The sequence below is a fragment of the Halichondria panicea genome, chromosome 9, assembly GCF_963675165.1.
Source record: "Halichondria panicea chromosome 9, odHalPani1.1, whole genome shotgun sequence".
NCBI classification, from domain to species: domain Eukaryota; kingdom Metazoa; phylum Porifera; class Demospongiae; order Suberitida; family Halichondriidae; genus Halichondria; species Halichondria panicea.
This window is the reverse complement of record NC_087385.1, coordinates 198801-218336: the sequence shown is the minus strand read 5'-3', so window position 1 is coordinate 218336 and position 19536 is coordinate 198801. Positions and strand designations below refer to the sequence as shown.

The window sequence follows — 19536 nt, the reverse complement described above, 5'->3', positions numbered from 1 at the left end:
TTGGCTAATCTTAAAAGTTCAGTTTCTTAGTAAGTTGGGAAGTAGGGCTTGCATACATCAGGGGGTGGGGGGAGATACGGATCGTTAGGTGTGGCCTGATACAGGTAGCGGTCAAACTGCACCTCCCCATACCTAGGCCTGTACGAACTGTCCTGGTTGGTATAACCATTCGACTCTAGCACTTTGTAGAGCTCATCGTAGTCATTGTACAGCTGGTGGTAGCGGCCAGAGATCCTTCGTATTTCGTACGGTGTGTTGAATAATTCGTAGGCATCCTCTGGGACCCGAGGGTAGGGCCTGGGGATCATCCCGGCTAGTTTAATGGGAGAGTACTCATTGCAGTTCATAGCAGTCGAGCAAGCGGGTGTGTAGGTTGTGTTGAGTCTGCACGGTCGTGATGATGGTTCCACGCACACTCTGACACAGCCTGGTTGTCTGTTCAGATCGTACACACTTCGTGGGCTCTGTCCATATGTACCAGGCATGGGAGAATTATTGTTACTGTAGAACGGTTGATGCTTGAATGCAGGTCCCTTGTTCTGCCAGTCTGTCCACAGTTTATCAATGAAGCCGTGATGGAGGAAGAACTCTGGAGCATTAGCAGCATCCACAGAGCACATGGTACCCCCTATCCTACAGTGGACTGAATCGTGGAGAGTACTGCTAATGAATGGATGCCAAGCGTTGAATTGACCCACTCCCAGCCTTTGAGTCTCGGCAATAGACGCACAATCCGGTACTTGTCCATTGAAGTTTCTTCTCAAGTCTCCACCATTGTTGTTATTAGCTGAGGGTGTGAGCTCCCACACACCTTGTCTGAAAGGGCCTGTCCCTACAGCGTTCCCGTTAGCTGCAATTCCATCACCTCCTAACCCACACTGAGCTGACCATACGATCGAATTCTGCCACGTCAGCGGCTCCAGACTCCAGTCCCAATAGGGAACAGTGATTTGACAATTAATCTGTCGAAGCAAATTCTCCAAAGCCAGTATGTACCAGCGATGCCATGGAAGGAAGAAATTGATGCCATGGATTCCAGTGCCGAAATTATCTCGATGGTTTCTAATGAGCTCATCATAACAGGATTTCCACGGTTGTTGAGTGCTTGCAATTCGGACCACTCGGACATATCGACAACGTTCAACTTGTGTCATTGATCTCCACTCTTTACGCACACGACAGCAATCCTCGAGGTAGCCATTCCTACAAGAGCATCGACGCCCACACTTGTCATATCTAGTCCCATATCCGTAACACTTCTCTGTGGAATGAAACACATAATTATATTACTTTGTAAGGTAAGTCTCCTAATCACCTTGCTACTTTGTAAGGTAAGTCTCCTAATCACCTTGCTTTTGTATACACATTATTTTACATTCATAGCTAAGGTATGCCTATATTGTGTATCTGTTACTGTGCGTGGACGCACACATGCATGCATAATGACTTTGTTCTTTCTACCATAATGTGTTCACCTTTTGATTCCCTGCATTCGTGGCTAGTGATACAGGATGGTAGTGTCAGAGATTGCCTCTTCTCTCGTTTAGCCAGTTCCTCAACATCCACTTCGTATGTTTCCGGTGGTGGCAGGGCTTTGGTGGTTAGAGGACGCACGTAATAGAGAGGGGGATATTTGGTAGGTGGCTCTGTTGGTGGGTATTGCGTAGGAGGTGCGTAGGTGGGGGAGGGTTGATAGGGTGGACGATACTCATCGTAGGGGCCATAGTAAGGTCGGCCGTATTCGTCCTCATTCAGCTCACAGAAGTAGAAGGGATAGGGGTCATAGGGGTCGTATGGCTCGTAGGGGTCATACGGGTAGACCTCGGTGGGGTAGGGCTTTGGGGGGACATACGGTGGTTCAGGGGTTGTAGACACGTATGGTGTTGCAGTGCTGGGGGTTGGTCTGGTCAGTAGCACTATGGTGTCAATGGGCTGGAGCTTTGTATCTGGAGTGTGGTGAAAAACAAATAATTATTAGCAATATTTTGTAGAAATTCATTGACTCACTTGATTTTGCTACCAATTGCCCATTCAGACAACCCAGGCAAGCAGAGAGGATCAGGATGATAGCTTGCTGCATCGTTGCAAGCTGCTGTGCATGCGTACACAGAACTGAACTGAAATGAGTACATTCAAGTAAATTTTTATAGTGAGAGTGGAAAACTTGTTTAGACTATCACTTTTCCAAAATTGGTACCACAACTTATACGTATGTTGAAATTAAAATAATGACATAATAAATATTATTGTACTTGTTTCTCTAGGATAAACATTGTCTACATATTATATAACAGTTCTTCTAATTACGCTCATAGTGAAAGCTATTGTCCCTCTGAGGGTAGATAATTTTGGTCTGTTTTGATACTGCCGTTACGATTGATTTCTTTATGCTATGTCATAGATTGCATCATTGGTTGCAAAGATCATCCTGAAAGGCTTGTGTGTGGGGCTGGGGAGGGGGTCTTGTGGAGTCGATGTTCTACACGATGTAGGTAGCGAGGTGGCGGATGGTCTAATAGAATCATTGCTAATTGAATCTTCGTGAATTTCAACCTCGACAGTTTGGTGTTGCATAATCTCATCAGTGCTAGTTGAGGGTACTTCATCGGCAGAAGCTTCCGTGTTTTCGTTAACATGTATTTCACTTTCTTGGATACCCACTTTCGATCCTCTATGCGAAGTTTTTCTCGTGGGTCCGGGTACTATAGCACTTTCGTCAACATCAACTGATTTATGGCAGAAGCTCCAAAATTTTTTACCCGTTGAGACATTTCTTGAGGAGTTTGATTTTCTGCGTCTCCCACACAGTTTGATTCCAGCAACGAGTAGTACCACTGAGACCATTATAACGACTGTAGCCACGATAACTGGCACTGCATTGCTGCCAGAGCCAGGTAGATCACTTTTATTTGCTCCAGCAGTGGGAGCAATAGTTGATAGTACTGTTGCGTTTTCCATGCTCTGAGCTATAGGTCCAGCTAAAACCACAAACCACAAAACTGGAGCTTGTTTCTTTTGCAAGGCTTTGCAGGACGGCTGCAGCTCAGCTAGCTGGGAGAGTTGCTATGGTTTCTACAGCCTGTGCTCAGATTATCTGAGTACAGATCTGTTGCATGTAGCAACATAGCCTCAGGGGACAGAGACAACAACAGCTTCTTGGAAGCAGTTTCAAATCTTCTGTGCCCAAGATGAGTTGCTCTGTGCTGTCTGCAGGTGTGCAGCAACATCCACAATGTCTGGAGAAGGGACCAACTCCTAGTCTAGTCAAGTATGCCAAGAGAGGACATTATGTCAAGCTGGTTGAGGCTCTGGACAAGGGAGGAGATGCCAACAGTGTGGACTCTCACTTGAGAAGTGCTTTATACTATGCTGCATTGAATGGATACAAGAAATGTGTCAAAGAGCTGCTCAGAAGAGGAGCAAATCCAAACCAGTAAGATTAGTACCATTAAGATTAGTACCGCATTACTATATCGAATGTTTTGTGAGCATCAAACATAAAATTATTATCATGCAAACTTTTTGAGTGTTGATCACTTCGCAAAAATTAAATACTGGTACACGATCTTTGCCAGAACGCAATTTAATGTCTATTAGGATATTGGTTCATTCGCATAGGTTTTTCACCAGCAAAATAACGGTACAATCGATTCTATTTCCCACTTCACAGGAGAGATGACAACTCCCAGACCCCGTGCCATGCAGCAGTCCTTGGAGGGAGGCCACCAAACTTCCCCGAGGGTATAACTAGGTCTCTTAACCCAGTCACTGGGACCTGTAGACTAGCTGTTGGTTGCTACAACTACCTCTCCTACTACCTGCATGATGCACGGATCCAGTGCAAGTGTCTGCAACACCTGCTCAAGTTCGGAGGGGACCTCACGGCCAAAGATGAGAGCGGGGAAACTCCACAGGACATCGCAACCAGACTCAGAAAAATTGACATCTTGGAAATGATAGAATTCTTTTGTGAGTTCCATCTGCCTTTACAAACATAAATTGAATGCTATACATACAGTTGAGTTGCAGGTACAAGCTTCTACCTCTGGTGGCAATCTCACTGCCTGCCTGGTGAGTTAGTCCCTATAATTATGTCTCAGACAAGAAAAAACAAAATAGGAAACCACCCCCCCCCCCCACATACACACAGTCTAAATTGCGGCCCAATGCTTCGTATCCTCATTGGATGCATGCCGTTGCCAAGTCAACCACCACTCTGGAGAACACCTCACCTTTGACCTCTAAAGCCTCGCTATTCTACAAGGGTCGATGTCGAGAGATCTTTGACTACGGCTTTAGTAAGTCGATATTTCCAACGTATATTGTACGCACACACTGGTTGCTCATACAGTGTTCCCAGTGGGCCACAAGACCAGTCCTGGTGCCTTCGGAGTTGTGCCTGAAGTTCTACCATCAGAAGTGCTCAAGGTAATAAAATATTACCCCCCACAGTATACCCCATAATTATATGGTATATGTGCGCCTATAAAGGACAAAATCAATAATAATATAGTTGTTAGCACATAAAGACTGTACCCTGAATATACCCCTCTCCCTCTCCAGACGTTGTCTAAGCTTGAGAGGAGCAGCGTGGACGGGAGTGTGTGGAGCAGGGCTGTGTGGAGTGGAGCAGTGGGCGTGACTCTCAGACAGATTGACCCACAACAGAGTACAGAGCATTCACTCAGTCCAGTCATGAACGTTGAGGTACTCACCAAGGAAATGGACAACCTCAGGTATAGTGATACAATGCTAACTACTAGCCAACTGCTTTATAGCCTTTGGATATGTCCATTTTTTAATGGTCCATCAATGTATAATCATTCATGTATATCAGCCTCCATAAGAGCTACAAAAGTAATGTTCTGCTGTTCATATTATCAGTAATGGGTTCGCAAATTAACGTCCTATTTTCCAGTTTTTGACCCACTACCACCACCCTTCTCCCTGCAGTGTTATACGACACCCCAACATTGTGCTCCTCATGGCTGTGTGCTGTGGGCCTAGCAAGGGAGACATGTTCCTGGCCCTAGAGTCACTGCAGTCCTCCTCTCTCCACCAACAGTTACATAAGGAACTGAGGCCCTTCACTAGAGGAGAGATCTCACACACCATGGCTGGAGTCACAAGTGGTATGCTCTATAGCAGTAATACGAGTAATACTGAACACAATGTATTATAGCTAGTGAAGTGATTGTTTCTAAATACTCTTTTCCGTGGGTTCAATAGTAAGCTACAACCCTCTGGCCCCCATTAAATTACCAGTTTTTGGGGACTCTTTAGCTGCCATAACTTACTATTATTACTTGAGAGACAAAAGTATTTGCCAATTTAGCCATACCATGGATATTACATGTTGACCCCCCCCCCCCCTCCCAGCTGTTGCCTACCTGCACAATGTGAAGGGGGTCACTCACAACATCATCTCATCACATGCCGTCTATTTCACCCTGCAAGGAATACCCAAGGTACGCACCCTGATCACATTTAAACACTTGAGGTGATTTTTCATAGTTTCGATAGCTTACTTGTGAGTACCCGTAACCTTGGGTTCTCCAATTCCACGAATTCCACGTTTAAAAGTAGCTCTTTGAAAGGCGGCCTATAATGATATTAGATCAGTGGGTCTTACAATACTTAATGAAGTGAGAATCATCTGTTCTGTTAACTGTATTCCTGTGTACAAGTCACTGTACATGTACAGTTCGATCACTGAATGCATCCACTAGTACTGTTAGTATGCTGTTGATCTTCTTGTAGCTGTGCAACCTGTTCTGCTGCCACGCTCCCTCCACGGCCATCCCTGGGGAAATGAGTGCCTCACTGCGACTGTTCCTGCCCTGGATTGCCCCCGAGCTAATGAAGTCACGCATCCCTGAGTTTGTGAGTGTGCTCCTATCCACACACCCAGTGTACAGTGTACCTTATGTCATTCCTACTGTAACAGTGGACAGTGTATACCTTATGTTATGTGTGGACAGTGTTTACAGTGTACATCATATGATTGCTGTGTGCATGTCTCTACTGGCATTAGATATCAGCATAATTAATCTTTAAGTGTGTGTAACCTCTTAAATTGCCTTTAATCATGCAATCTCATTACCTGTCTGACATGTGTAATCATTATTTTTTATTACCCCCGTCTTCAGGCGAGTGATGTATACAGTCTGAGTGTGCTGCTGTGGGAGATGTGGGGAGGGGAAGTCCCATGGCCTGGCCTCACGCCCCCTCAGTTGGGAAGGGTGCTAGTGAAGGATGGACAGAGGCTCATCATATCGCGACATCATCAAGAGATTGCCCCTATTCTCAAGTGCTGCTTCTGTGCACCTATTGGCAGACTCAGAGTTGAGCAGGTGGGAACATTGTATTCCAAATTTAGGTAGCATGATCGATGTAATTGTTTTTACCTTACAATTTAACATTGTGTTCTCGTTATAATAATAGATTTCACATCTTGTTTTTTTCTGCAGTTTCAGTCTCAAGTGGAGTACCTGGCAGTGGAGCCAGAGGAGAGGAGAAAGTCCTATTAGAACTGATCACCAACTCATTGAACTCATAATTATCATGATAATGTGAGTGTTGTTGGATTGATCATCATTCTTCATCAGCATAATTAACTAAAAATTATTATAGACAAGATAATAAAAAGAGCATGTACCAAAGACATTCTACACAATAAAAATTAGCTAGTGGTTTTAGAGAGCTCTTTGAGAGCCCATGTTTTGTTCTCAATGTTAGCTAGCATCTCATGATATTGTTCAGCTAGAGTGGTGAAGGCCTCCCCTAGGGAGTGGTAATGACCCAACATCTGACGCGACTGGATCAATCTCTCATCAAGTTTAGTACGAGCAGCCTCTAGATGAGACCTGTGTGTGTGTGTGTGTGTGTGTGTGTGTGTGTGTGTGTGTGTGTGTGTGGGGGGGGGGGGTTGAAGTAGTTATTAACAACAGCTACACACACTACGCGTACTTGTACAGTAGACATAAAAATTAACTTAGCAGAGCAGATACATAATTTTGCAGAGGGTGTGTTTGTTGACTCACTGTATTTCCTTGAGTGCCTGTAACCGTCCCTCAGAGCACACGCCCTTCAACAGCTGGTAGTACATCACCCTGCAAACACAATAGTACACAATCACACACTACAATAGTTCTGTGTATAATGAAACCGTTGGTAACTGGTCCCTCTACACTCAAGTATGGACCATCAAACCAGCTCCCTCCCTAAATAATTATGATTAAATTAATGCCAATTAGCTTTTGCTTTTGGTGGAAATCGACAAGCAAATCTACCCAATAATTATAGAGCTAGGAAAGGGCCTACAAAATGTACTTACTCTAGTTTTCCTGACATGGCTGTGCACTGTGAGGCGGTGTGTTCCATGGCTGCTTGGTCTGCCTCCATCACCACTCCTAGCTTGAGTCCCTCCAGTACCCCTCTCAACTCAGCACACATCTCTACAAACACCTGATGGGCAGATCATGGGTTGATATAGGTAATTGTCAAGTAAACTATATTTTTGCAAACACACGGAGACAAACTAAAGGTCTAAGTGGGCATGAAAAAAATAGATGGGTCTAAATCTCTATAATTAGAAAATGCTTGTAGTAATACTGCAATCTGATAGGTCACTGAGAGGTCCATTATTTCACTTATGGACCTGAGGTCTTCTAAGTAGGTCTATTATACTGATTATGCCTACAGGCAAGATGATGTCAAGATTAACTTGTATGGAACATGGCAACATCACACAGTTTATGTTGAAGTCATAGTAACGATGATACAGAGCATCATTAAAAATTAATTTTTTTAAGTTTTGGGTTCTGCAGTGCCGCTTTGCAGCTTTTATCTCTCTCTTGCAGCTACAATAGCTAGTGCTCTAGTGCAGAGCTAACTACTATGACAATAGCAACTTTTTATTTGCAATGCGTGATTCTCAAGAAACAGAAACTGCCTTCATCAATGTGAGTTTTTTTATGTAGACTAGCCAGAGCAAAGCTTTAACGTTGCTTGAGGCTTGTAGAAACTCTTGGTTTCAGAGTCTTCTTTGTGTTAATATAGCCTAGCTTGCTTAGCACTATTCTAAACCAGTTATAGGCCTCGTCAACGGTCACTATGGAGTTTTGAGACCCTCAGGCCCTTAGTAGCACCCTCGCTACGCTCGAGATGCTACAGCCTCGGGCCTTCAGGTCTCAAAACCCCATAGAGACCTTGGACTCAGTCTATAACTATTATTTATACTCAAGAAGCTATTGTAAAGAGAGGCTAAAAATTCAATTCCGACAATATCAAACCTTGTGTTTTCTTTTGAGTGTTTCAACAATTTCCTTCCTTGTAACTTCTATTTCTTCTTTGTTCCTCCTATTCTCATCTACCTGTTGCCGTAGCAACTGCGGCAGCTGTCCTATCTTGGCCAATCGGATGCTCTCGTTGTCCCCCAACTCTCTCTGGGGGGACTGCCAACTCAACACTCGGGCGACCTTTGACCTCAGGGAAACTTCTAAATCAGCCATGACTTCCTTTTTGCATTTCTGTGCAATTTAGAAAAAAAAGTATTTGAATGAAATACACAGTTAACGCATTATTCGGAAACTATTGCGGTCACAGTTACAATTTTCGGATGATGCGTGAAAAATACGGTTTTATTAAAAATTTATTAATGACGTTGAATAGTACATGTACAGTCACCTGTATTCCTCTCATTGGGTCGACAGCTCTCAGGTGTTCTGTGGTTACCCCTAGCAACGGCTCGTCAGATCCCAGACAATGCTGTAGTCTAGCGGCCGCCATGCATTGTGTGAGTGGGCGTTGGGTTCGAGAGGTCAACACACACTCCACCTCAGTACAGAGCAACTGCTGCTCCAGATAGCGATGCTTCACTGAGTGGAGTCTGGACCGTGCCTATAATTATATAGATAGTGGAGTCTGGACCGTGCCTATAATTATATAGATAGTGGAGTCTGGACCGTGCCTATAATTATATAGATAGATAGAGAGATGACATTTACAAAGAACTCTCAGTTCTGTATGCAGCTTCCCATATAGCAGATATGGGTATATAGTGAGGTTGATTGACATTTATCTACATGGCTGTACACACATACATGGACGTACAGGGTTGCACAAAAGGTACCTAGGTACCCCTAATTGATGGGGCTGGCTGTGTGGGCCTAGTGTAGCTGACCTGGCTGAGGTCCGTAGCAGTGGTTCTTAAATGGCCATTCTCAAGTTTCCCACTCTCTAAGATGTCGAGTAGCTTGGAGAAGGACGGATTCTCTGCCTTCAAATTGTCCATCTTATAGCCATTTTTGAAACGAATCGTCAATATAGAAAGTGCAACAAGTCAAAAACGTAGGAGGAAGGGGATCTTTTAGCCTCGATCCCACGCCGCAGACAATAGAGGCCTGGGTTCGAGGCAATGACTTTATTATGTGCAAAGCGGCCTGTTTCGAGGCAAATAAAGTCAGTGAGTTTACATAATTATATATTTCCCTCTACTACACTCTTGAGCGAAAGCATAATAATTATGGCGAGAGGCATTAGCACAGCGCAGCTTGCAACACTGTTATAATAGTAACACGACAATTGCATGACATGAATAATTATAGCTTATACTGCTGTGCAGATGTAGTTCTCTCTCTAGCAGATTCGTGTCCTTTCTTAGCACTCTTGACCTGTTCCTTCACCTCCTCCTGTAGGGCGGCAAAGAAACGCGATGAGCTCTTCAAACTCTTATCAACCAGCTCGTGTTGTTCTTTATCCTTCAATTTCTTCTCCAGTGATTTCTTTGTGTACTTATTACCCAGCCCTGGCCTCAGTTTAGCAACAATTTTATCGCGCTGATTCTTCTCGGCTATTTGGAGACGTTTTCGACGTTTTTTCAATCGACGATCGTGTTTTCTATCCGTGTCAGTTCTCTCTGTCTCTCCCACTTGAGGACGTTGAGACTTGGCCTGTATCTCCTCTGGTGCTACACGAGCAGCCTCACTGACAGCAGTGGGTGCCACTTCCTCCATCTGAATAGCTGGCACGTTGGGGACTATCTTAACTTCAGCCTTGGGCTGTACAGGAGGGAGGGGGGGGGGGCATACTGTTAGAGATACGAATATAACAGCTAGTAAACTATAGTACAGTGATGTGTAAAGAATCTTCAAAGTGGTGGCCTTTTCAATCATCAATCCCAGTTCTACACACGTAGTTATTTTGTCTAGAGGTGTACCAACCACCAGTGTGGGCACATCCCTGGTACTATACATGCGTCTCTCTCTATTGAGCTATAGTTTGGGGTACTCACTGGTTTTGGGGTGAAGTGGAAGTTAGAGAGAGCATCTAGTTTGACAAAAAGTTTCTTCATTAACTCTTTGATATCTGTGTGCCTATCGTCCTCCTTTATATCCTCCTCCTGCAGGCACCAATCAGATCTCAGTATTACACATCACATGACACTCACAAGCGCCCACCCACCTGAGTCTGCTTCAGGTACTCTTGTTCGTACACCTCGGCTAAACTGAGCTTGCTCTTCCCTTGGTCCAAAGGTTGCGACCTTGAGTAATCATACGGCTTCTCAGTGGGCTTTATTTTACGCCCGACATCATCCCAAGCCTACAGTGCAATAAATAACAGATATCAAAAACGACACTCACATACACATTGATACTACACACACCTAAAACGAAAATAAAATATTTACCATAATTATATTAAAATGACACGGGGAAGAAAGGAGACAGAGTGAGGGTTGGGGAAATGGATAGAGAGTGGGGAAAAGTGGGTAACTTCAATGTACTATTATACTGCACACAATTAAAAACACACACACATCAGTAGTTGACCTCGTCAAGTATACGTTGTTTGATGATGTCCTCCAGAGTTGCAGTGGTCTCCTCAGTGATGACAGGGGCAGGCCGGGTCATGTGATCAAATGAGAGGTCCTCAGCTAACAAGCTAGAGAAACAATTCAAGACAATTCACTAACAAGCTAACACAGGTATACCTGTTGAGAGGTCTGTTCTTAGCGTTGGCCTCTCCCCCTAACTGCCAGGCCCGGGGTGCAAGGTTCACCGCCTCCAGCGCCTCTATCCTTGTTTTCATCTAGAGCAACAGCAAGGCAGTAATCACAGTGCACATGTAGACGCAGTACTATACCTTGAGTTGTTTCTTTTCAAAAGTGGACAATGGCTCATCTTTAATTTCAGTGTTGTCCACAGCAGGAATTTCATCCTCGACATCTGGTTCGTCGTTAGGAAAACCCCCCTCCTCACCTTCACCAGCATCACTAGCCTCATCATCACCAATTTCGTCTTCTACATCTTCTTGTTCTTTGCTACCTTGCGGTGGTTTAGTAGCGCCAGGCTCTGGGGCATCAAAGAACTGGTCATAGTGAGGGCGTTCCCCTGAGGCATTGTCTGAGTCTTGGTCAGCGAAAAAATCAACATCGTCTTCATCATCTGATCCTGATCCAGACTCATTGACAGCATCTGTGAGTGTGTGTGGTGGTGGTGGTGTGTGTGGTGGTGGTGGTGTGTGTGGGGGTAGTGTGTGTGTGTGTGGGGGGGTAGTGTGTATGTGTGTGGTGAGTGTGTGGGGGTAGTGTGTGTGTGTAGTGGTGTGTGTGGTGGTGGTGGTGTGTGTGGTGGTGGTGGTGTGTGTGGGGGTAGTGTGTGTGTATGGGGGGGGTAGTGTGTATGTGTGTGGGGGTAGTGTGTGTGTGTGTGGGGGTAGTGTGTGTGTGTGTGGTGTGTGTGTGGGGGTGGGTATGAAACGAGCATGAATCACACAGCACAGTATGTCTACCATTCTCCTGTTGTTCAGAGCGCTCCAGAAACTTCTCCATTTCAGCGAGCTTAAAGAACCTGTCATCCACAATCGATCTCTTTTCTGTACTCTTCTTAACTCGTACACTGTCATCACCAGAGTCCAGCTCTTCCTCTATTTCATCAACATCACCATTCGTGTCTACTTCCACTTCTGTTGCCTTTATCTTGCGACGTTTCTTAATAGTAGCGACTGTTTTCAATGGTGGCTGGGTTGTCCAGGTGGATGCCTTCTTGATGTGCTTCTTGAGGCTCTTGAGGACTGGCTCATTCATTAGCTCTATCTCAGCCCAAACTTGCTCATTGTCGAATCCATCAGTGTAGAGCTCTGACAGGGGACCTGTTGGAACGTTTGTCTTGAAGCATGCAGACCAACTCTTGTAGAAATCAAATAGCTTCTTGGCTCCATCCACACAAGAGGACCTCAGCTGCTCCGAGGGTTGCAAGTAGGAGAGAGGATTGGAGAGGCTCGCTTCAAAATTAGTAACAAATTCTTCCATGGCTCTGACTTTTCACTTTCCACGTGGTTTGAAGGCAACAAAAGATACAAAAAAGTAAGGGTCAAAGTTCACAGAACAATGTTATTGTCCCCCGCGGCTATATAATGAGACATATTTCCCCGACTCTTATCTATTGCAACGCTAGTGGGTAATTAGCACTTTGATCATCCCAGCACACAGGAAAAGTAAAAACTTACAAGATAAATACATAAGGCAATGGGAGTAAATACTCTAAAATACACAACTCCTAACAATAAGTGTTTAGTGGAACGACTATTTTTTGGTCGATTTTGATTCGTCAGATTTCTTGTCTTTCTTGGGAGTTGATTTGCTATCAGAGTCTTTACTCTCTCCCTCGGCTGCTGCTTTGGCTAATTCCTTCTTTGCTTTCAATTCATCCTTCTTTCTGTCTCCTTCCTTCTCTTGTTTCTCAGCCTCTCTATTGGAGACCTTATTCTCAATCAGAGTGTGCAGAGCAATCACAGATCGTACCAGCGAGGCGATATACACAACCAGCAGTTGATCATTTGTCTTGACTGCAAACGATCGTGTAAACACATCCAGATTGAGATTTGGTAGCAGGTTAAATATATCCTGGAGTTGGTACAGAATCTGGTGATTCATGGGTAGTTTTTTCTGGGTGACTTTTTCGAGATAATCGCGTATCCCCTCTAGATGTGTTTGGAGGCCTTGCAGGGAGAGCAGCTGACTGCTGATACGCTGTGAGAGGGTGCCCACCGTCTTGTCTTGTATATCCCTGCACGAATAATTAGTACATGCTATAGCTGTCCATACTCCACTATAATTTCACATCGTGGCGGCACATTCAATAATACTTTATTTGTTTGATAGATACTACTTGAATGTGATTTATAAGTCATAATTTGTATACAAATGATGTAATGGTGCTGGCTCTAAAGTCTATTGCGTTGAGTTCGGCCACGGAAGTTATGTGGTCAATTATGGCTTCATTTATGCTTTATGTGGTTGACAAGTATGCCAGGGACTTCTACATGGAAATGCTAATACCTCAAGGCCACAGTGTACCAGATATTATGACAGAGTGTGAGAGGTTATCTTGTGTCAGCCTAACTGGGCTATAGGGGACACAATGGGTAGAGGCCTCTCGTTACTATACCTCCACTTTGTTAACGTCCTACTGGTAGAGCAGTAGACACGGCTTTGAATGGGAGGGTCTAGACTAGTGTACATATACTAAAGTGGTCAATTTAATTAACAATTGGGTTATTTTTAAAGCCAGAGATTGTAGGAAAGATTCCTTAGCTAGACATTACAATAATAATAATATCCAATGAAAGGCTAAACTGAAGTGATCTAGCCAACACATCACTAATAGAACACACCTTACTTTTAACACACGTACAGTCATTGTATGGTAGCCATACAGTGCCCTTCCATTGGTGTGCTCACCTGAGTAGGTGTTCCACTCCGACCTCCTCTGCCTCCTCCGCTCCTATCTCACTGGGGGTGTGCTCAAATGTACGTGTGGTGGGTGTACCATCCTGTGTGTGTGTGTGTGTGTGTGTGTGTGTGTGTGTGTGTGTGTGTGTGTGTGTGTGTGTGTGTGTGTTGGAGGGGTTGAAATAATTGTGAGGAACTGCCTTATCTGACCAGAGAAGAGGGTAACCACCTCTCCTATTTTCATTAAATATTGCTTATACAAATTGACAAATGGTTGCAGGAATAACTCTTATTATAGTTAATTAGCTGTCTACTGGTAGGCTTCTTTTATATTCAGACAACACAGAAAAACAGACGAACAGAAAAGAAAAAGCAAACAGAGCCCGGCCTTGAGAGCCGAGAATGATGGGTTAAAGAGTCTTTCACGGTGCACCAACACTTCCCAATCATCTGTTGCATCTAGAAACACATACAACTAACACACTGAATAAGCTATTTACTTGGGGCCATGCTGAATAATTATTGTGTAAGCCATTTGAGGTATTAAATGCTGACATAAATTATAGGACTTATCTTGGACTTGATATTGCTGTAATACTTCAACTTAGCTTGCATGGCTGTGTACTAAATCTGCCGAGGCTTAATTTATAAGGTACAGGCTGTACAGGTTTTGTGGTGGTAGTATCTGATAATGGGGATGGGTCTATGTGGTTCTTCTAGGTGGCAAGCACAAACCAATCATTAACCTCTAATTTTGGTTCTTAGAGAATTAGCATCAGGCATTAAATAGATGGTAGTGTGTGTGTGTGTGTGTGTGGTGAGGTGTGAGAAGTTAGTTAGCATATCAAACAGCTAGCTTTAAAAAGAAGGGAAAAAACAAACAAACACCTAGTAGACTGTTATCACTTAACATAATTAAAAGTTAACAAGGCCCTATGTGCAGTATTACAGAGTGTGTGTGTTCCTCACATCGTGGACCTCCTCCACAGCATAGTATGCATCAGTGGGTAGTCCCAGTGCCTTGGGTTTGGCATCCACTATCACCAGTACCTGTGTACAATTGAAGCAGGTGAATATAAATAAATCTTTTTTAAAAAGCTTACTGGGTTGTTGCAGAATTTCCCGAGGAGCTCTTGAATAGTGATGTCATTGGGGTGGAGCTTGGGGCCAGTGTGGTACCATCCCACCACATACTCACGACCTACAGGGACACACACACACACACACAATAATTATAATAGCCAGGGCTGCATCCAGGATCTTGGATCAGGGGGGGGGGGGGGCGAAATGAGCAAATTAAAATGTAGGAGGGCGAAGTTATCAGAATTATAACAGTACAAATGAATCTGCCAGATCCTAGGGGGGGGCGGGGCGAATTACCCCCTTTACCCCCCCCCCCCCTCAATGCAGCCCTGACTTACCTACTATACACACACACACACACACAAGTATAACATGTGTCTGGTATACAAAGTGCCATAAAATCGTGTTAAATAAACTCACTGTTGACTTTCTTGAACATGGCGGCCATATTCTCGAGGTAGTTATGATCGAGGAACCAGACGCTGGGATCACGCTCATCCTCCTCAAATGGTACTGGAGGAAATAAAGAACAATAAAATCATAATTAACGTATAATTATAAATTATCTACATAATGCACACACCATGTACATTTGTAGACATTTTAAAGGCTATGTTATATCAACAGTGTGTGTGTGTGTGTGTGTGTGTGTGTGTGTGTGTGTGTGTGTACCAGCAAAGCTAGTGGCAATGTCGACAATGTTCCCCTTCCTCCAAGAGCCCAGTAGCACTCCCACCACTCTCTTCTGGAAACCAATCCTGCTGAGACGGTTGAAATGGTCCACTACACTCAATAGGACTATGGGATGGACCACCACTTGACTGGGTACTCTTGTAGGCATCTCTCACTGCACTAGCACTCTATCTCCTCACAACCACATGTACAGGGCACTACTAGAATATTAGGGAGAATTCGCTAATTTAGAAAAAAGGGGGCGTAGCTACATCTGTCAGGGTTGTCTTCTGTGCGAGAGTTTTTCTTGAGTCTGTGATCGATATCGTGAGTCTAGGATCTAGGAGACATGGGTTTCATCAATCCTGGCATCGGGATCGTCAAAAGCTGGCAGGGAATTACTGAAATCGCCATCAGAGGAGCGCTCATTGTAAGCTTAAGATAATTAAGACCTAGACCACTTATAGCTACTAGCTGTGTTATTGTTTAGCTGGGCTCATAAACCAGCCTGAGAAATATCACTGTCCTCCAGCTCTCTCACTGCATTTAATACCTATTATTAATAATAGCTAGATCCATTGTCTATTAAACCATAGATTGAAGAGTTAGAGGGATAGGAAACGGAGTGGTGCACGTGAGGATTTTACATTGAATCTGCAGTGGAGCCTCGAAAATTATCCGCGCTACGCCCTATGAACGAGGCTATTAAGCACATTTTTGCCGGGTAACTCCCAAAGCTGTGTTTCCTCGAGACATCATCTCTTTCAGCAACTTATAACACGCCTAGTCCATGAGCCACGTGTAGTACTTGCTAATGACTGACCACACCCAGTAAAAAGAGACTTTCCAATAAAGTTATATGTTCCCAAGGCTGTTTTAGAGCTATTGGAACATGTAACGTGTAAGCGTGCTGGTTATGACTACTACAATAGGTATAGACCTTGAAATATAAGTGAGTTGCACGGACTAAGCACAGTTACTTGTAGTTTATTATGCACTGAGTGTAGAAATAGATATTGTTGTGATGGCCTCGATTAAACCGCAGCGTAGCGCGGATGTTACTCGAGATACAAACCGTTTCCTATCCCTCTAACTCTTCAATCTATGATTAAACTCGCAAGCTTGTCACTGCACTGTTTGTTTGTTGGCTTGCTAGTCTACCATTGGTATGGTATATCTAGCTAGGTAGCTAAGTTGGGTTTTTGCTTTCACTGCACACCATCTCGCTGCATTACGTATTTGACTCACCCCCTGGTCTAGATATTGGCGCTGATCATGGCTGCTGCTGGTGGCAGTTGTCAGTCTGCTGTGGGTCAGACCAACGGGTCCTTGGAGATTATAGGACTCACTGATTCTGCTGGGGGCTGGCTCGTCTTTGTGGGGATTGTTATCATCATTTACGAGGCTGTGGTTATTGCTCAGCGGTTCTTGAACGTCTCGATCATCAACGAACAAATCTCCATCGTCATCATTATTGTAAGTGGAGTCATGTATGGTGGGCCGTTTGTTTCAAAATTCAAATGTTACATTTTCATTCAGATCACAATACATTCATTCAAGATGTGCAATTTTCATTAAAGAGCATTCAAGATTATTCATTCAAGATTCAAGATTTTGATGGATGCATAAACATGCATAATTTCAGATGACTTTAGCCACACTTTGTAGTTTTATTGCATGGGGCAGTTGTTTTAATTAACAGGAAATGGAGTTCACAATAATCAACTCCCTCCCTCAGTAGTGGTAAGGTGATTCCCAAACCAGAAACATGACATTGATTGACGAAAATTAACAAGAGGTCAGGGGTTCGTTGCCGACCTCCGAGTTTTGAGCATTAAGCAAAGGACATCTTATAAATGTTGTGTTTTAATGACTGTATATGCATGCATGCAGGCATATCTTGAATAATTATTGTCGACTTGAATGCATTAAAATCTTGAATGACAATTGCAGGTCTTGAATGAATACTGTATATTCATATTGAATGAATGTATTGTAATCTGAATGAAAATGTAACATTTGAATTTTGAAACAAACGGCCCACCATAGTCATGCACACAGTCGTTTTATATGCAAACTGCTCGTATGTTTGTACATTTTTCCCTTCAGGATATCGTATTCAACTTTGTGGTAGCTGTGCTCATTTTCTGTGCTGCTGTGGCCCTGGCTGTGTACATTCCTCGATGGCAGGGGTTTTTGCCCGGTGCTAATGCCTTGCAAAGAAGCGTCATCGAGAGGATCATTGGAGCTTCTGGAGCTGCAGCTGTGAGTTGTGTTATTACATATCCTATAAGGGGGCACTTTCAAACTACTTTTCCATTTCTTAATAATGTCATTATAACATTAATATCTTGACCCCTCTCCCCCCTCTAAACGTCACAAGTATGAGCGTGGCCTGGGGGTGGGCCACACCCATCTAAACAGTCACGGTTACAGTTCTATGCCTGGACTTGTGGTCCCTAAATGCAGTATACACAGTAATTTTTGCACATGCTTGAATTTTCCTCTCAACTTTGTTCGTCATGAAGCTAGTGCATTGGGTATTGAATGTCAATGCAGCTACATTTGTATGTTTATAACTAACCCCCATGGACCATGAAAATTTACCTCATGGCATGTGTAACATTTTTTTAATGCCCTCTTTCCCATGCAGGCTTTTGCTTTCCTGACATTGTTCCTGCACATTGGTATGGGAGTGTTCATGATCGTGGGGGGTCTAGTCCTCGGCTGGGGGCCTACTAAAGCCAAGTATGAGGGAAGTGCTGGGTCCAGTGGAGCTGTATAGATTGTGTTCAATATAATATATAGAACTTTTAGTCCAAGACAATTGTTTTTTGCCAAACAAAACTATATATAAGATTTTTGTGATTATTGTCGATGTTCAATATTATTAAAGAAAAGACACAAAGAATGTAAGTAATGACATGATAATTATTTATAGCGTCTACTGAGTTTATCTCCCACGACCTCTGAACCCTGCATGTGACGATAACAATATCAACACATACACTACACAGTGTTACAACACACACACCTCTTCCACCACCTCCTCTGAAGCCACGTCCACCGCCCCCTTGTGAGCTGAAGCCACGCCCACCCCTCGGAGTGAACCCTCCACGACCTCCGCGACCTCCACGACCTGTACACATGAATGACAGCATTGATCACATGACTGCACTCAACACTCGCCTCTTCCACCGCCTCGTTTCATTCCTTTCTGACCTGTAGTATAGTAAGACATGTGACAACTTAACACCTAACAAGAAAGTATAACGTGTTTACAAAATCAACAGCTTTTTAATGTCAACATAAAATTAATATACAAAACAACATTTTTAAGGTTTCCTTAATCAATCACATGCACACACAACACTCACCTGGTTGTGGTAGGAACCTCATGAGAGGAAGAAGCTTCATTGGATCTATGAAGAACTGCACGGAGGGAATAATACTAATCATTCACTAATCAGTGAAATAAATACCTTCTGTGCTTTGTTGAACGAGGATGCCTCCATGTTTGGCATGAGTTTGACTGAGAAATACTGGAAGTGGGTCAAGGACACATTTTAAACAACACACTGAGAGTTGCAAAAATTCTTTTATTGCAGTATAGGATACGTTGTCTTTGATGGGACCGAATATGTCATCAACTTTTCCAATCTGCGACTTGTTCTCGAGATAAACGGGAGCGTTGAAGTATGGTATCTTCTCGTTAGTGTTTCTACACACCAGCTCTCCCTCACACGGGTGCATGTACTCACCAATCTCTGCACGGTAGATATATAATAGGTTATAATTTATATGGACACCTCGATACTGCATACACACCTGTTACATGATCAGGTGGTCCCTGGTTGTAGGAGTTGTAGCCTCCCCTCCCGCCGCCTCGGCCTCCTCTGCTAAAGCCACCACCACCTCGACCCCGTCCACCACCTCGTCCTCCTCCTCTGCCACGGAAAGACATTTTTAAGAAAGAAGAAAGTAATTTGGGACTACACGTGGTTAGAAAAAGAGGGGTGGGGCTTGTAGGTAAATTTTCTTGCGGC

The 19536-nt window shown here is 43.8% G+C and overlaps 7 protein-coding genes across 8 annotated transcripts; 2 read left to right on the top strand and 5 right to left on the bottom strand.

Annotated features, from left to right (window-relative positions):
• Positions 1-26: 26 nt before the first annotated feature.
• On the bottom strand, positions 27-2999 carry LOC135340727 (uncharacterized). The gene is made up of 3 exons (XM_064537076.1): positions 2008-2999; positions 1476-1946; positions 27-1261 (listed from the first exon to the last, which is right to left on the bottom strand). Exons 1-3 carry the CDS (start codon positions 2078-2080, stop codon positions 27-29), a joined length of 1779 nt encoding a protein of 592 aa, XP_064393146.1. The 5' UTR covers positions 2081-2999.
• A 145-nt stretch (positions 3000-3144) lies between these two features.
• On the top strand, positions 3145-6609 carry LOC135340730 (inactive serine/threonine-protein kinase TEX14-like). The gene is made up of 11 exons (XM_064537078.1): positions 3145-3433; positions 3671-3969; positions 4019-4071; positions 4151-4298; positions 4352-4428; positions 4564-4736; positions 4954-5132; positions 5380-5468; positions 5761-5883; positions 6150-6353; positions 6471-6609. Exons 1-11 carry the CDS (start codon positions 3189-3191, stop codon positions 6528-6530), a joined length of 1650 nt encoding a protein of 549 aa, XP_064393148.1. The 5' UTR covers positions 3145-3188; the 3' UTR covers positions 6531-6609.
• A 1-nt stretch (position 6610) lies between these two features.
• On the bottom strand, positions 6611-9338 carry LOC135340733 (HAUS augmin-like complex subunit 4). 2 transcript variants are annotated; one of them, XM_064537084.1, is made up of 6 exons: positions 9185-9338; positions 8689-8901; positions 8295-8531; positions 7337-7467; positions 7044-7112; positions 6611-6866 (listed from the first exon to the last, which is right to left on the bottom strand). In XM_064537084.1, the coding sequence occupies exons 1-6, from the start codon at positions 9293-9295 to the stop codon at positions 6683-6685; spliced, it is 945 nt and encodes a 314-aa protein (XP_064393154.1). In that variant the 5' UTR covers positions 9296-9338; the 3' UTR covers positions 6611-6682. The 2 variants fall into 2 exon arrangements, with proteins under 2 accessions (XP_064393154.1, XP_064393155.1); XM_064537085.1 differs by having other exon boundaries at positions 8689-8971; positions 9185-9326.
• A 212-nt stretch (positions 9339-9550) lies between these two features.
• Positions 9551-12349, bottom strand: LOC135340728 (U3 small nucleolar ribonucleoprotein protein MPP10-like). Its single transcript, XM_064537077.1, has 7 exons — positions 11794-12349; positions 11146-11477; positions 10994-11091; positions 10833-10944; positions 10465-10602; positions 10295-10402; positions 9551-10061 (listed from the first exon to the last, which is right to left on the bottom strand). The coding sequence occupies exons 1-7, from the start codon at positions 12311-12313 to the stop codon at positions 9603-9605; spliced, it is 1767 nt and encodes a 588-aa protein (XP_064393147.1). The 5' UTR covers positions 12314-12349; the 3' UTR covers positions 9551-9602.
• A 139-nt stretch (positions 12350-12488) lies between these two features.
• On the bottom strand, positions 12489-15733 carry LOC135340714 (26S proteasome non-ATPase regulatory subunit 7-like). The gene is made up of 6 exons (XM_064537060.1): positions 15491-15733; positions 15239-15331; positions 14839-14936; positions 14705-14785; positions 13745-13836; positions 12489-13070 (listed from the first exon to the last, which is right to left on the bottom strand). The coding sequence occupies exons 1-6, from the start codon at positions 15657-15659 to the stop codon at positions 12587-12589; spliced, it is 1017 nt and encodes a 338-aa protein (XP_064393130.1). The 5' UTR covers positions 15660-15733; the 3' UTR covers positions 12489-12586.
• An 18-nt stretch (positions 15734-15751) lies between these two features.
• LOC135340719 (uncharacterized) lies at positions 15752-18437 on the top strand. Its single transcript, XM_064537067.1, has 4 exons — positions 15752-15920; positions 16751-16966; positions 17600-17755; positions 18144-18437. The coding sequence occupies exons 1-4, from the start codon at positions 15840-15842 to the stop codon at positions 18273-18275; spliced, it is 585 nt and encodes a 194-aa protein (XP_064393137.1). The 5' UTR covers positions 15752-15839; the 3' UTR covers positions 18276-18437.
• LOC135340720 (H/ACA ribonucleoprotein complex subunit 1-like) lies at positions 18350-19513 on the bottom strand. Its single transcript, XM_064537068.1, has 7 exons — positions 19319-19513; positions 19109-19257; positions 18973-19032; positions 18868-18922; positions 18680-18712; positions 18525-18629; positions 18350-18466 (listed from the first exon to the last, which is right to left on the bottom strand). The coding sequence occupies exons 1-7, from the start codon at positions 19452-19454 to the stop codon at positions 18444-18446; spliced, it is 561 nt and encodes a 186-aa protein (XP_064393138.1). The 5' UTR covers positions 19455-19513; the 3' UTR covers positions 18350-18443.
• Positions 19514-19536: the final 23 nt, after the last annotated feature.